Here is a 15,890-nt window from a genome sequence, read left to right as displayed (position 1 = left end):
ACAGCACAACCGAGGCTGCAGTAGTGCTCTGGGGAAACACAAGTGTGTTTCATGTACAAAATAATTTGAAGCACTTTTAGAACACTTTATTCAGAGACAAAACTGTGGTGAGTGCAGACACAAAGAATTACCAAAAAAAAAAAAAAGMAAGCTGTACAGGAATTCAGATCAACAGTTCAGTCTGCTTGCTAATCAGTTAGTCTCCAGTGAGCACATAGATGTCCGTAAATTCATGGCACATCACTGTCCCTTCTTGTACAAAAAAAAATRCCCCCATTCTTGCAATTTCCAAGTCCTTCAGTGAAAAAATTATCTAAAATAACATTACTGTACAGATGGAGAATCAGGCATTGTAATCTGAAAGAGATAAACAGCTCCTATGAGTATTACAGTTCCTCACGGGTGCCAGAGGACACAATAAGCTGCACATTTATAGTAATAATTTTCAGTATTTAGATATCATTTTGAATCCTCATAGCCATCTGGGATGAGAAACTGATTTTGCAGGAGGAAAGGTTCTAAAACTGATCTGCATGATTAGATAGTGTCACAGCTGGTAAGTTTTTGTGACCATTTGTGCTAGGCATATTTGGCTATATTTTCTTTTTAAAAACTAATAAAGCTTCTAGTTAGTAAATATTCTGAGACTATCACTCTAATTTTCAGATATATGCTTGTGGATGGTAGGCTTGCAGAGGCCTGGCCTTTGCATGTCTATTAGCCTTTTCTTGAACCTGCTCCACATCTCATCTCTTCAACAGAATTCAAATGTCATCTGCCTCTGGCAGCACTCCCAGCTACCAGGAAGCAAAACCTCAACCATCCCACACAGGGAATGCAGTCCGTATGGATGGCTCAGATACTGAGTCAGCCCTAATCAGAGAGTACACGGATCTCCCTGTACACAGAGAGCTGCTGCTTTGAAATACATTGTCACAAACATCAAGGGGAAAAAAAAAAAAAATCCAATTTGCTTTTAACATTAAAAACAAAAGAAAATAGGAGTATAACTGACTATTGCTTTATTTGTGCAGTATATATTCTAATAAACACTTGGGGACTTTTCCAAGATATTTTCCATCAATTCCTTCAAATGACCTATAGGACAAGTAGATTATTTAAATTCTGTTATTTGAATATTTCTTTGCTCAAGGAAAAAAAAAAATAACGTGTCTTTGTTTCTGAGAGTCTTTTATGTTTTTATGGCTATATTTAAAACTTACAACTGGAAGAGAAGTTAATAGATGCTGTATATATTTAGTGCCATTTGGCAAAATTGTTCTATTAAATACTTTTCTACTCAACTATAGTAACATATTCCGGAGGAAAATTTCAAGATATCTGTCTCCCTAACACTTACAGGATTATATTTTTAGATGACTACAGAAGAAAGTTTAGATTTGATTTTTACCTTATTTATTGAATCTTTGTTATTCCTGTTGTTCCATTGTGAGGAGGGATATTAGGTGCAGGAAAATCCAGTTCAGGGGCATCAAAAAAATATGCCTAAATTATTACAAAAAAGAAAAAGACAGTTTAAAAAGAAACAAACAGTTCTGCCTCATCAGGCCCCAGCTCTTCCTTTCCACACCCACTGTTCATGGGGGTACAAACGCAGCAACTTTTTGTTTTGTTTTGTTTGAAGTATTTTTAGCAGATTAGAAGTGGTGAATTAAAATGGTGCTCTAAGCTGTATTTTTTAAAATGACAATTAGCAGCTAAGGCCTTTGAAAAGACCTGTTCTGCAAGGGAACGAATTGCAGGGAGTTATGTGACTGCTTGCTGTTTAACTGCTGGAGTTCCAGGCAGTCTACAGTAACAGTAGCCTCACTGAAGTCAGCTGCAAGTCTCCTGCTGACATGAGTTTTGTTCTGCCTTCGCCTCCCTGCGAGCTGAGCTGCAGGAACCCCAAATTATCTGCTGTGGAAGCTGGAAGGGGTCAGAACTGAAGCCTGGATGGTATCATTCTGTTTAGTGCAAAGATGACGAAAAAAATATATATGTTCTCATCATTATGTGTTTCAGAAGCATTAGGGTTTTCTGTTTTCATAATGTTATTTTACCAAGTTCTAGCAAGTTTATGTTTTCATACATAAAACTGATAAGCATACACTACATATTGAACATTTAATCATTTTAAAGGATTAACTAAGCATAGTACTTATTGGAATGAGTTGTTACTGCATACAATAAAGATTAATGCTTTGCTGCTACTATCATAAATTCCAGATAAATTTAAGACTGCTCTACAAGTAACTCTATGCTAGATGTATTCATTATTGAGTTTGTTACTGGTACCATCAAAACCAGATCTGCATCAGTTTTTGCTATGTTTGAAATAATCAGAGATTTTACTCTGGAGATTTGTCAGAAGTACTGTCTTTTTGTTACTTTAGAAAAAAAGATTTTCCAACAAGCAGCCAGCCCCTCCCACCCTGGACTGTAGCACGTCCCAGGTAATGGCACATTAGAGAAAAGGAAAGGCAGCGTCTTACCAAACAGCCGACAGCCAGCAGGGCATGAAGCAGAACAATGGTCCCAAYGGTGGCCAGCGCAATCCTCCGGTTATCATCTCTGACGGCGGGCCAAAAGGTCATCACTAGAACAGACCCCGAAAGGCACAGAGAGAACATCACCAGGACCCAGCGCACCGCTTTTTGTGGAATAATCCATAAAATCTATTAAAAGAGAGGAAAAATCTTGTTAAATAGACTCTGTGAAACAGATATTTGTTTATTTAATGCATTGTTCTGTGACATTTCATCACTTCCAGCCAACCCGCACACAAATTAACTCATGCCTTATCCGGTAGGTATCTATTGTCTGAGATAGAGTAATATCTACCGGAATAACAGCTCTAGCGCCACGGCAGGGATGACCTCTGCTCCTGGGCATGAGGAGAGTGTGTCTCCCGAGTTATGGGCTCCCCCTCCACGGCCTGCCCCTTGCCAGAGCATCCCAGGATGGTCCCTGCTGTCAGCACTGCCACCCCGCACACCAACATCCACAGCCCAGGAGATGCACATCCCCCTTCCCAAAGCTGCCTTGGGCTGCCCGCAAAGCTCACCAGGAGCACCCCCCTGCTTGGATTTGCTGCCTCTGGAGAAATGACTTGCCCTGGGCTTTTCCAGTACCCACAAGACCTTTTTACACTAGACAAACTTGAATAAAAACCTTTACTCTAGCCAAGCAAGAGGAGCAAAAGGTTTGTCCAGTCCCCAAGATTTTGACTAATACGAACAATCCTACAAGAAACAGCAAATCTTTTAATCCGTGACCTTTTTGCAGGGCATGTAATACAGACACACTCTTCAGGCCATACGTACCGCTGTGGGAATATAAATGAAGAGGGAGTAGCCATAAACACATACTATCTCCAGGAATGAGTAGGAGACAATGTTCATAACTTTACTGTTCCTCCACATCAGGAATCCCCAGAGAGCAAGGGGAACAAGCCAAGCATAAGCATAAATAGTTGTCGCTGCTATGGACACTGGAAATATGAAAGAGATTTACCATTCTACTTAAAATACCAGCCAGAATCAGATGTGCTGAAGCATTCAGCCTAAAACTAGAAAGCTACCTTTGTAAATATTTTCAAATATAAAGTATGAATTATTAATAAATTGAGAACTTTGCGTACATCTGCTTTACACCCACTACTTTATCAGCACTTCAGGTTAGTTTAAAAGTAAAGAGTCCAGGAAGTATTCTCTGCTATTTTCAATTTCTTTTCTACAACTATATACAAAATGCTATCAGTTTCAGTGCAAGCAGAAGAACCAAACAAGAAAAAAAAAAAAAACTTAGCTACAAACAGAAATTCAGCTACTAACAGCTACCAAAAAAAAAAAAAAAAAAGGAAGAGAATGCAGACATGAGTGCCAAATCTGAAATTAATAAAGTGACTGGATTCCCAAATGGCAGTGTTCTTCCAAGTACACTGTGGATTCTGGAAGCAAACAAAAAACTATGYTGCTCTGTAGGCATGGCAGTCTCCTTCAAAATATAAGAGAAGGAGTAAGCAATTGGCTCCCGACTTGACTGAGTTAACACATGTTATCTGTTAAGCATCTTTTGCTTATTTTGGAGTTTGCCAGAAGGCAGCAACCTCTAGCTCTTGGTAGGTGATATGCAGTAATAATCTAATTCAGTAATTTTCTGTCCGAGGCCTGCAGGCTCCTAGGGGTCCATGGATCTGTAAAGGTGTCTAGAAAAGCACAACAGTGGCCATTGTACTCACGTGAGTGGCCCACACTCTCTGTACAAGGGTCTACTGACAATTTTTTTTTTAGAAACTGCCAAATATAGGCAGAAAAGCAAGGACAGAAAAATAATTTATTATTATTATTCTCATTATTACTTTCTGCTCTGCTAAAACTCTATTTTGTAACTATTTCATGTTCCTGAGGATTAGGGCTCTGCCAGTTACATCCTCCTTCAAGGACTCGTTTTGCATTTCTACAAATATAAAGAAAGCAATCAAAGGACTCTGCTAGATCAAAGCTATGACCTGTTTTTACATGACTTCATTAGCGCACTAAAAACCTTCAGAACTGTATCAAGTACTTACAAACCTTTTCTGAACTCGGGCACGTAGTGGTATGTTGGCTTGCCCAGATGGATGAAAAAATTTGAAAGATTGCCACTAACAGCAATGGCAAAGACCAGTGTGGCACATATCCAAAAGGGACCTTAAAAGGAAAAAAAAAAAAAAGAAAACCAAATTCAGCAACAGTTCTTCTGCCCTCTTGTTTCTTAAAGTCAASAAGTAAAAGAGGCTGCAAACTCAAAACATTCAGCACAGATGAACAGAGAATCTCACAGCTCGTACCCACCATAAAGGTCGGGATTGCTGCGGATATACAGCCTTACAAAGTTCCTCCCTGGCACTGGGAAAACCGAACCTTTGATTCTGTCCAGGACCTATGAAAACATACAGATTTGTCTGACTGAAAATGCAAAAAGGAAACAACATAAGTGTCAATGTCTGTAAGGCATAGTTTAGACAATAGTTCTCTTCTACTGGAGCAGATTATTAACCTGATAGGTGTCCACATCGAAGAACGTCTGGTAGTACTCAAATGTCCAGAAAGGGGCACTTTTCTTCTGTCCAGCAAGCAGCTATGTGGTAGGAAAGGAAAACATCACAAGCATGCAATTTCTGTACTTACAGAGAAAACAGACTTCCCTTAACAGGGAAATACCAGTTTGCGCTTTTTATGTATTATTTAATAGTTTCCCCTTCCCCCTCCAATATTTGTTAGCAAAAGCTAGTTTCTCTGCCCTGCAGGCAGAATAGTGGCCCGGTGTTGTAAGGAGCACCTGGATAGCCTACCACCTTCTACCACCCCRTTTGTAACGCGCGCCTTCATCAGGATCGGACGTTCCCTTTCCATCACTGATCGGCTGCATTAGCTGAGCCTTTAGACAAACCCTCGCCGTTTCAAAGTTTCCCGCTCTCCTGCCAGAGTCACCAGCCCCACAACAGAACCGACAGAAACAAATACATGCTGGATTTTCAGGTGCTGCTGCGTTCAAATCCTGGCATATTTGCTTAACTTCAATCACCACTGATTTCAGTGTAGTTTGCTAGGCTGCAAACCACAGCAGGTGATGGGCCAATGCACATTCTCTTCTCTCTACTATCGAGAAAATAATCTATGACAGAGAAGAATCAGAGTTTAAATCACCCAGCATGAATCCCTGGTGTAAGTGCATTACCTCTGTTTTATCGGAGTCATCGGTCCCCAATAATTCATCATCCTCTTCTCTCCCCGATTGTTGCAGACGGCCGTGCTTATTCTTGGGGATTTCAGCTGGCTCATCGATGCTTATTGTGGTAGCATCAGGATTTGCTGCAAGCAAATTAGCTGCGTCGTCAAATTCTGCAAATAAGTACATCACAAAAAAGGTGATGATCCATCAAGCTGTCAAAAATTAAAATTTTGTTCAGATAATTCAGAAAGCTACATTAAGACAACTACACAAGAAAGGATGCATCACTAATTTAGGCACGTCAAGTGCGATCTATATTTCTTAAAGCCCAAACTGACACAGACCAAGCTGAACATTTATTTAACAGATAGAGTGTGAGGCCTTCTTTTCCACTCATCCGTCTCCAACGTGTTATGCTGACACCATTGGAGCCTGCTTTTCCTTCCTGCGATCAGCCTCAATTCAAGGATCAGCAGGTCTCTACAACGGAGGGGGGAGGCTGTCCCACAGAAGACCACGTAGAAATGAACAACTTTAATCCTRTCCAAAAATTAATTTTGTTAGACCTGAATATGATTTACAACAAAAGATATTTAAGCAAGTCAGAAAGCACAGTCCATTCCAAGTTGCAGTGCTTTGCCCATTTTCAACTTTACATCCATTCAACTTTACATGACGATTTCAGTCAACACAGAGGGGACATCTTTCAGCTCACCTACGAAGCATTTTAATGACAGAAAATAGAAGATATGCGGGATTACAGCTGCTCCTGGYACTACTCGCAAAGCTTCAAGGAAGCTTTTATCCAAGAGAACTCAACCCAAAGCTCAGAAACGCTTCCAAACCTCTGGAGTTTTGTCCACTTCGACAGCTGGGCCCCGAACCTTACGTCTACAAATWTAATAACGGCCTTCACCTTGAAACTTGAGATCATCCGCAGTCGCCATTCACTCGCCGGGCTCCGGAGCGGCTCCCCGAGGCTCCAGCGCTCCTGAAAAACAGGCCCCAGCATCAGGACGAGGCACGGCAGGCCAGAACCGGCTTTTTTCCCCCCAAAACACGCCGGCGCCGCGGATRCCGGGTTTATGCCGCCACCGCCTCCCCGCGAGGAGCCCGTGCTGCGCCAGCCGGGGGCACCGGGGGGCCGCGGGGCTCTCCCGGGCCGGGCCCCGCTCCCCCGTGACACCGGCCGCCCCGCCCGGCCCCGGCCGCCCCAGCCCCCCGCACCTCCGCGACCCACCGCTCCCGGCAGCGGCCGCTCCGCTCCCTTAAAGGGGCAGCAGGCGCTGCGCGGCGCCAGCCAATCAGGGGCTCCGCTGCTCGCGTTTCCTCCCCCGCCTCTCTGGCTCCGAAGAAACCTATCGGCACCGTTTGCGGCGCCGGCCAATCACAGGCGCCGAGGCGCTCCCTCTTCCGCCTCCGCCCGCCCCCTTAAAGGGCTCGCCTCGCGTGGGACGCTGCGAGCGGGGGGGGGGTGCCCCGCTGCCCCCTGCGCCACCTCCCTTACTGCATCGCCGCTGCCCTTTAGGCTACCGGGAAGCTACTGCAGGGAGAGTTTAAGGGTTACAAAACTACTCAGTGGATTTGGGGGGGGGGTATCCTTCCACCCCCCTCCCCCAACATGTTTTGGTGGAGAATTGGAGGAGATGGAGCTTCATTAACTGGATRCTGTTTGCACAGTGGGACCAAAACGCAAATCGTTGCAGAACATCCCAGGCCACCCCRGTCGTGAAAACAGGTGGTCACGTACTTAAATACGTGATTTCTGAGACTGGAACACACAAAGTTTAAACACATAACTTCTTACAGGAGCAGATCCACAGTTATTGTTAATATAATTCTCACATTTAATCTGTGGTTGCATAAAAACCTCATAATTCAACTTCTCTCATTAGTAACATATACAACATATTTGCAAATAAGACTTAGAATTGTGCAGTTAAGATTACAAAGATATCCTTCAGTGTAATTAATGCCTTCAGTGTAGACCGAGATGCTCACTGCAGCTCACAATACCCCCCGCTCAGTGGCTCTGGACACTGAAGTCCATGGAGAGGAGTGTCAGGGCACAAATTTGGTCAAACACGTGAACAGTGTCTTCCCCCCTCCCCGTCCTGTAACCTCATTCCCCTTGCCCTCTACCTTTGTCCGAGCCGTCTCACTGCGTCCTCTTTCGAAGTGGTCAGATCTCCACCACCATGCTCAGTATCAGGGTATTTCTACAAAAAATCTTGATTCTTTTGCATGTTACTATGTGTGTTGCTGTTGGTAAAACGCTGCTGATACTGTTCCCCAAAGCTATGAAAAGATACATCCTAAAACAGGGCGAAAAAAGCAGGATGAATGAGAATCCAAAGTTCAGCTATGAAAACTGGGGTCCAACTTTTTTCAGCTTCAATTATTTACTCTTTGTGCTGAAAGTGAAGTGGAAAAGGCTGGAGGATGAAGCCTATGAGGGACATCCTGCTCCCAACACACCGGTGGTGACTTTCAACGGGGAAGTTCGTCCCCTCTTCGATTTCATGCAAGGTCAGTAAATCAGCCATGTAGATGGGTTTGGTTTGCTAAAACGGCACATGAGGACAACATAGTGYGAAGGGAACAGGGACAAGTGGCTGGCATAAAGGTTCAGGACTGGAGACCGCCTGTCCGACCAGATTAACAGCATTCATTTGATGGAAAAGATAAAGCACATTTGTACCAGCTGTCTGTGTCTTGGTTTTCCAAAATAACCTGTGTTTATCTTCCTGGCTACAATATGACTTCAAGCCAGTAAGCTTATGAACCTCCTGTAAAAACTGGCTCTGCCAGGAAATACCTCTTTCCTGAAAGCCAAAATAATAATCTGTTATGGGGAAAGGAGACGCATAGACTCAGACCCATGTGCAGTGTTTCATGAACACTGGCTATCACTCTGCGTACATACAGTAAGTCCCCACACCGCCTCCTTAAGCCAACCTATAGCCCAGAAAGCACCCAATATATTTCCAGATTCAATGCAGAATCAGAAATAAAGCAGAAGCTGCTTTGCACTTTGCCCACTCCCCACACTGAGATCTCCGCAGAATGCAGAATTAATCATTAAACTGCAGTCTCTCATCCCTACGGGAGGGATTAAAGCCTCCTCTAGGTCTACTTTTCCAATTAAAAAAATATATATAAAATATATTTATACATATATATCTATAAAATCAAGTTGCAAATTTGGAAAGAGAGAAATATTATTTCACAGGAGGGTATCCCTTTTATTAGATTCTTAGGATGTGAAACTAGTAGCATCAGTTTTTGAAATTAAACCCAGCCAGAAGGAAGATCTTGAATAAACTTCAGGTAATTTTACATGGCCATAGACTAAAAGAGGTGCTTAGAAAATCAGAAAGTCCTCTTAAATTGAGGCATTGCAATACTTTAAACAGAAGCTTGTAGCTAAGACATGTGGGCATTTATTGTGTTAATCTGTAAGCAACTGCATAGATATTTTTGCCAGTGGCTTGTGTAACATTAGCTTAATAAATAATAATATTTAACAGGAGTTCTGTTTAGGAAGGAAATTGCAAAAATACGTTGAAAACATGAAAGCCTGCAATGCATGACTGAAAAGTTTGCAGCTGTGCTTAGATGCCCAGCTCTTCCCAACACTGTCCTTTGAAAAAAGTTACGGATCATCATATTTAGTATTTTTAAAGTTCCTTCGGCTTAAGGATCTCAGGGAGATGTTGATGTGCTACATGCTGTATATCCACACTAGAATGGTTCTCTATCCCTAAATGTTGCTAACTTCAGAATTGGATCTTGCAATGAGGATGTGAGAAGACATATGTCTGTACGGAGCCTTCTGCCTTTAATTGTCTTTACACAGGAACGAGTCCTCCTTTGTTAAGCTCACTGCGGGACTGGATCCTGAACGGGTCAGAACCAAGCTAGGGAAAAGAAAACATCCTTACACTTGTTTTGCATAGAAACCTGGTGATATAGATGTTTTGCTACCTTGACAATTAAAATAGCTCAACTTCCTAGGAAGAAAGTTAGGGGATAAGTGACTTACCCATTGTCCCCTAGGAAACCTGTAGTAGAGGCTCAGTTCTATGTTTTAATGCAGTCCTTCCTCCCACCACTGATTAAACCACGCATTCAGTATCCCATGKTTTTTTTTTCCCTCCAGAAAACCGACCATTAATCCTGAATTTTGGAAGCTGCACCTGACCTTCATTTATGTTAAAATTTGATGAGTTCAACAAGCTCATCAAAGATTTCAGCTCTATAGCAGATTTCCTGATCATCTACATCGAAGAAGCTCATGCAGTAGGTACAGTATAAACATCAATTTTAATGCCCATCACAGTCTTACACATACATCATTCCCTCCAGGGAAAAAAATTAGCAAAGAAGGGAACTGCAAATGAAAGGAAGTCTTGCTGAAATCAAAAGCGGCAATGCCAAATTTAGGAAACAATTTCAGTCCCTCATTCTGCAAAGATTTTTACTTACACACCTGACTTTACAGTGAGGTACTCCTGCTGAAGACACTCATCTATGTGAAGTGAAGCACAAGCACATAGTTAAATCTTTACAAAATTGCCTCCCGGTATTAGACAGCAACTGCTTTTGGAAAAAAAAAGGGTAAATATTTCATAGAACAAAGTTTAAGTTTATGATACCAGCATGTATTAAGTGTTCTAAAAAACAGTATAGTTAGTATAAAGAATTTTAACATGTCTCAAGGACAGATGCAGACTTGACTTTGAAAAATTCAGCACAACAAACTATACACAGTGTTTTATCTTCACTGGATTTTAGGAAATGCATTGGCACAGATTTTTATCCCAAGAATAAGGCAGTTTTGTAAAATGTAATATTTACAGTTTTCAAGTACTCTTAAAATTATGGCATTTTCAGTAGTTCAGCAATAGCTAAAAACTAAGTCATTTCTCAAAAACTTTTACTAGTTTCTCTTTTACTAGGAAGAGTTGTATGCAAATATGTACTTCTAGATTTCTGAAAAGAGGAGACAGACCATTTCCCAAATACGTTTCGGTTCTCATAGATCTGAGATTTGTTTTTATAGGCTTAAGGAGTAGAATCAAGCAAAACAAACAGTTCTGTTGTTGAAACTGTGCTAACTGAATGGGTATCAGCTAATAGCACTACTTAGCATTTTAAAATCCACTTTTCTGTGCCAATAGTTTTGATAAACTTCATCCAGATGTGATGCATCTCCCACACCTGCTATTTCTTTAGGCTTGATTTATGTGGGGAAATTTCAGCTAAAACACATCAACTATTTCTGAATTCAGGACAAATGGGAAAACAGTTTGCCCAAGTTAGAAAAAAAAATCTTGCAACCTTTTCTTTGAAAAGCTGTACTGCTCTCATACTCTAGGGGGGAACTTTCATTTCATGGCAAGTTTTGGTGATAGGAATACATGGCAGTATTCTTTTAACACAATTTTCGGATGTGATATATATACACTACATTTCCACTCTTAAAACTGCCTACTCAAAATGTTCCTTGCTAAATCATTTAATTTGTTTTAGATGGATGGGCTTTTAGAAACAATGTCGTTATTAAAAATCACAGAAGCCTTGAAGATCGAAGAACAGCTGCACAATTTCTTCAGAAAAAGAATCCTTTATGTCCAGTGGTTTTAGACACTATGGAAAACCTGAGCAGTTCAAAATATGCTGCATTGCCAGAAAGATTATATCTACTTCAAGGAGGGAAGGTAATCTATAAGGTAAAAGATAACAACAACAACGAGCACAATATATTCAGATTTTTAACTTTTAAAATAAGCAAAGAATGTCTTACATTTTATTTAACAGTCAGTATTTCATTCTGTTTCATGGCTAATAATTTCACAATCCACTGTAACTTTGCAGAGAAAAGCATTAGCAACAAAACCAGCCTGGGCCTTTATAATGTACATATTTGATGTACACCTCAGTCCTGCTCAAATATTTGTCCTCTGGCTCTTTAGAAGAACTAGGTATGTCTAAATTGCAAGATCCAGGAACACGTCCCAGCTCCAGGATCAAGATGTTGGCCCAGTCCCAGTTACAGCAGGGTGTGACCTGCGCATACACCATCTCGCACGCGATGGCTGCCGTGCAAAGGAAGCCCACGCACCCCTGCTCACAGTTCTGATGCTCTAAAGGACTTCTGTGCATTTCAACATTACTGTATAACTTTATTTCCTTTGCAGGGAGGAGTAGGGCCTTGGAATTATCACCCCCAGGAAATACGTGCCATCCTGGAAAAAATGATGTAAAAGAAGAAAACAAGAGGACTTCAGAGTAAAGACTATCTGGATGAAGAAGCTCAATGAATAAATTTTTGTACAGTAACAGTTAAAAGCCAATTTAACAATAGAAACAACTAGAAAAAGAATAATGTACGTGCAACTAAAGTAAGAACATCTGTAGTGCGGTTCATCACGTATTTGTCTAGAGGCTTTCAAGTCTCATTGCTACAACCCCAGCTACTGCATTACAGTATGTTAATATGCTTATACCACATGCAGTAACGAATAGTACTTGGGTCCATTGAGCTATCAAGATTGGATACCATTTTTAAGGAGTATTGTGTAGGAAAGAATTCCAGGTGGTGATGTTTGTAAAAGTGCACTCGCATGCAAAACAACCAATTTCACATTATTATGATTCTCTTTTGTATACATACAATTTTCCTAAATGTTCACTTTCAAAGACTTCAGAAGGCTTCTGAATAGGACAATTTCTGTTAATGTTTGTTTCTATTAATATTTGTTATGACAGTCATAGCATGAAGCACAGACGGCTGTGACCTGATTTTAGAAAATATTTATAGAAACAAGCGATTGATCTGCAATTATTAAAAACTATTAAAAAATTTCATATGGCTTCAGCTTTTTTTCTCCCCTTGTTATTTATAAGCATTAGCAGAAGTTTATATTGATCCTATTATTTCTAACAGTTGATTTTTAACTGCTCAGAAAAATTACCAATTAAAGAATTTCCAAAGGGCTTGTTTTACAGTAGGAAATAATACCTCACATTTATGTACTACGCACTCTTTTCTGTTTAACTCAGAGCGCAAGGGAAACATTTCACAGGAAATCAAGTTTTAATTCATATATTAAGAAAGCCTGACCTAAATACAATAATTTAAATGGACTCACTTATGTTCAAGTGTTATGGGGTAAGCAAAAAGCAGTGTTTGCACTCTCGATTGTACAAACTAGACAGCTGGTACTACAATTAACAAGAGTACTGCATTACATACATTAAACTGGTGGGGAACACACACTGTATCTGTATCTTCCAAAAACACTGTAATATAAGGTTTTAATAATAAATATTCTCTATGCTACAGATATCAAAATATAAATTTATTACAAAACATTTTGAAGTACAAATTTAACCTGGGCTTAAGTGTTTTCTGCTATGCCCTCTGCCATCACCCTGTGCACTGATACAAAATGATCGAAAGCAGATTTGATGATGAAACGCAAGTAAGTGGCTTGGAAATCAGGAAGCTGTAAAAGAGAAAGAAAATAGTTTTATTGCATTCTCTTTACTGCATTGTAATACCATAACTACCAAATACCTCTTGCAGAAATTTGTTAGACAGAATAATCTAAATATTTCTGTGTCTGTTTTCAAAGTTACACATAACAAATCAAACTCTAAATACATCGAGTCAGATTCTTCTTTAGATGAGGGAAATTCAAAACGGTTCCCCCCCCCCCTCAAATATTGCAGCCTTGAAGACAACAATCGAGGGAGGAAAGAATGTCCCACCTCTGGAAAGAGCTCCAACCTACTAGGAAGCAATAGGCATGCACAAACTCCTATGATGATCTACAGACTCCAATATCTAACATCAGCTTAGCAATAATAAGAAAAAAACTTTTTTTTTCCATACTTTCTCCCCAGTTAATCTAGACATCCCATTCCATGAAACACTACTGCTGTATACTGGAAATACTCACTGGAAATTCTTCTGTTTGAAGCTCTCCTTCTGTGTATTGCAAATCTAGAAAATACATTTTTCAGCAAATAAGGAATAACAATGTGCACTGCTGTAAAATATTTTCATTGGACTTCAGCATTCATGAGAGTTTAAGGGTCATGAACTTACACTGCATACAGAAATTTTTCTTTACAAGGTGATTAAAGAGGACAAACACTTTTTACAATATCCCACTGTAAAAATATAACTCATTACACTGCTTCATAAAATGTCACCCAAGGGGCATTAGAAAAAAATGCAGGAAATGGCATTGTACTATGCCATATAAGTCTGTTTTTAATTTTTGGAACATAAAAGCAAGTGTATAATACTTTTAGCTCTAATAAAGCATTTTACATCTCCAAAGAACTAGCAGATGATCAGTCCTCATAAACTTAATTTAAAAGTGTCTGTTCAATTAATGTCTAATAAAATAATCATCAAGTCCCACTTGATAACAGAGCAAACAGACAAGGATTAATATTTTTGATAAGTTATCTTACTAGTAATAATAAGAAGAGTCAATTGGAATCCTTTCTAGTTTACCTACCACTAGCTTTGTTATTCTAAAATCTAGAAATACTAAGTGAATCAACAGATATAAAGATCAACAAAATTCCCACAAAATCACAGCTGCTTCAGGTTCAGAATCTTACCTTTTTCAACACACTGTTCAAAATCTACCGGTTCTTTAGATACGCTTCTTTCAATCCTTAAAGTCCGCACTAAAACATACATACATTTCAAGTATCAATATGGATTTTGATTCTTTATTGACAATGATCTTTATTGTACCGATTTTCATCTTCAAAGCATTTTAGCAGCATTAACTAATTCATTCTCCCACTAACTTAGGGGTTAAGGCTAATATAACCATCATCCACATTTTCCAGGTTGGGCAAACAAAGAAAGTTTTCATTTCTTTTGCTTAGCATCTGCTAGCGATCAAACTCCTGACTCCTTGCTCTGATCTCGTAACGCTCCTTTCTGTCTTGCAGATCACATTTTTCCTATTTAAAAATCTAAAATTAACAGAGTTCTGTTCTATGGAATTAAAGAATCAAAACATTCAAAATAAATAAATAAATAATTTAAACAGTAAGTATTGTAGTCCAGTTCATTACATTAGCTTAACCACCACCGTGTTCCAGCACATTTAGTGATAAACTCAAGACAAAGGTATAATAATAACACAATAAACAAGCATGGGCGGGGTAGATTTGCCATCTTCTTCTTCATATATTTATGAAAAACTTTGGACTGGTGGGGGGGGGGGCTACAGTTTTGTTAAGCTGGATCTTTACAAATTTGTTCAAAACGATTACTTACGGCATGTGACACAATTGTGAGAAATTAAATGCATGGAGAGACACACGCGTGCTTTAATACTGCAGTATATGAATTCTTACCTAAATAACACTGAATTGTGACTTTGCTGATTTTTACACGCATAGGAAAACCAATAATGAATTCCTGTGGGAACATTCCCGTCGTTGTCCAAAAGGTTTCTGAACTTCTGCGGAGGAAACAAAAGCACAACCTGCAGTTTTTCCTTCATAACTTCCTTGACAGATATATTAAAAAAAAGAAAAAAAAAGAGAGAGAGAAATATTTAAAATAACCCCCCCGCGCAAAGCCAGCCCGGTTTAGCCGCCGTCCCCCCCGCGCCGCCCCGCGGCCGGCGCTCACCCGTCCGCCATGTTCTCGGGGGGGTAGTTCTCGTCGCTGGAGGTGGCCAGGACGACGGCAGCCCCCGCCGAGCTCAGGCACCAGTCCGCGGCCTTCATCGCCGCCGGGCTGCGGGGCGGAGGGGGAGGAGGAGGAGGAGGAGGCCGCGGCCGCCGTCACCGCCAGGAGAGGGCGCGGCGCCGCCGTTGCCAGGCAACCGCCCCGGCCGGAGCAACCCGCACACGCGTCCGCCCGCGCCGCGCGCCCCCGCGCTCCGTTCCGCCCCGGAACGTTTGTCACGGCGGCGGGGACGACGGCGCGAACGGCTCCCCGCCACGCGTCCCGGCTCGTCCCTCATCCCCGCTGTCCGTCACTCGTCCCCGCTGCCCGTCCTGCCCCCAGGCCCCCCAGCTCCGCCGCCTCCCCCCAGCGCAGCTCCGCCAGCATGCCTGGAGCCATCTCCCAGCATCACCCCCGCAGCACCCCCGCGCCAGAGACATCCCGGCCCCGAGCC

General features: G+C 41.2%; 3 protein-coding genes across 5 annotated transcripts; 1 reads left to right on the top strand and 2 right to left on the bottom strand.

Annotated features, from left to right (window-relative positions):
• Nucleotides 1-64: 64 nt before the first annotated feature.
• On the bottom strand, nucleotides 65-7,035 carry YIPF1 (Yip1 domain family member 1). Of its 2 annotated transcripts, none has more exons than XM_026086833.1 (10): nucleotides 6,946-7,035; nucleotides 6,635-6,709; nucleotides 5,725-5,888; nucleotides 5,044-5,124; nucleotides 4,839-4,926; nucleotides 4,578-4,694; nucleotides 3,327-3,493; nucleotides 2,496-2,678; nucleotides 1,412-1,506; nucleotides 65-357 (listed from the first exon to the last, which is right to left on the bottom strand). In XM_026086833.1, exons 2-9 carry the CDS (start codon nucleotides 6,663-6,665, stop codon nucleotides 1,417-1,419), a joined length of 921 nt encoding a protein of 306 aa, XP_025942618.1. In that variant the 5' UTR covers nucleotides 6,666-6,709; nucleotides 6,946-7,035; the 3' UTR covers nucleotides 65-357; nucleotides 1,412-1,416. The 2 variants fall into 2 exon arrangements, with proteins under 2 accessions (XP_025942618.1, XP_025942620.1); XM_026086835.1 differs by having other exon boundaries at nucleotides 6,959-6,979.
• A 116-nt stretch (nucleotides 7,036-7,151) lies between these two features.
• DIO1 (iodothyronine deiodinase 1) lies at nucleotides 7,152-11,987 on the top strand. Its single transcript, XM_026086838.1, has 4 exons — nucleotides 7,152-8,247; nucleotides 9,881-10,024; nucleotides 11,254-11,453; nucleotides 11,922-11,987. The coding sequence occupies exons 1-4, from the start codon at nucleotides 7,917-7,919 to the stop codon at nucleotides 11,985-11,987; spliced, it is 741 nt and encodes a 246-aa protein (XP_025942623.1). The 5' UTR covers nucleotides 7,152-7,916.
• HSPB11 (heat shock protein family B (small) member 11) lies at nucleotides 11,487-15,568 on the bottom strand. Of its 2 annotated transcripts, XM_026086837.1 has the most exons (6): nucleotides 15,398-15,568; nucleotides 15,118-15,224; nucleotides 14,365-14,433; nucleotides 13,689-13,732; nucleotides 13,119-13,232; nucleotides 11,487-11,969 (listed from the first exon to the last, which is right to left on the bottom strand). In XM_026086837.1, the coding sequence occupies exons 1-5, from the start codon at nucleotides 15,493-15,495 to the stop codon at nucleotides 13,125-13,127; spliced, it is 426 nt and encodes a 141-aa protein (XP_025942622.1). In that variant the 5' UTR covers nucleotides 15,496-15,568; the 3' UTR covers nucleotides 11,487-11,969; nucleotides 13,119-13,124. The 2 variants fall into 2 exon arrangements, with proteins under 2 accessions (XP_025942622.1, XP_025942621.1); XM_026086836.1 differs by having other exon boundaries at nucleotides 11,487-13,232.
• Nucleotides 15,569-15,890: the final 322 nt, after the last annotated feature.

Source organism: Apteryx rowi, unplaced genomic scaffold, assembly GCF_003343035.1.
Source record: "Apteryx rowi isolate R43461 unplaced genomic scaffold, aptRow1 scaffold_7, whole genome shotgun sequence".
NCBI classification, from domain to species: domain Eukaryota; kingdom Metazoa; phylum Chordata; class Aves; order Apterygiformes; family Apterygidae; genus Apteryx; species Apteryx rowi.
This window is presented reverse-complemented; position numbering and strand designations above follow the sequence as displayed.

What these genes read in the sequence shown, in the direction of transcription:
- HSPB11 (XM_026086836.1), bottom strand. Translation starts at nt 15,495, where the DNA reads ATGAAGGCCGCGGACTGGTGCCTGAGCTCGGCGGGGGCTGCCGTCGTC. An exon ending in CCCGAGAACATGGCGGACGG is followed by an intron (nt 15,225 to 15,397) that starts GTGAGCGCCGGC and finishes TTTCCTCCGCAG; the next exon opens with AAGTTCAGAAACCTTTTGGA. An exon ending in TGAACAGTGTGTTGAAAAAG is followed by an intron (nt 13,733 to 14,364) that starts GTAAGATTCTGA and finishes TGTATTTTCTAG; the next exon opens with ATTTGCAATACACAGAAGGA.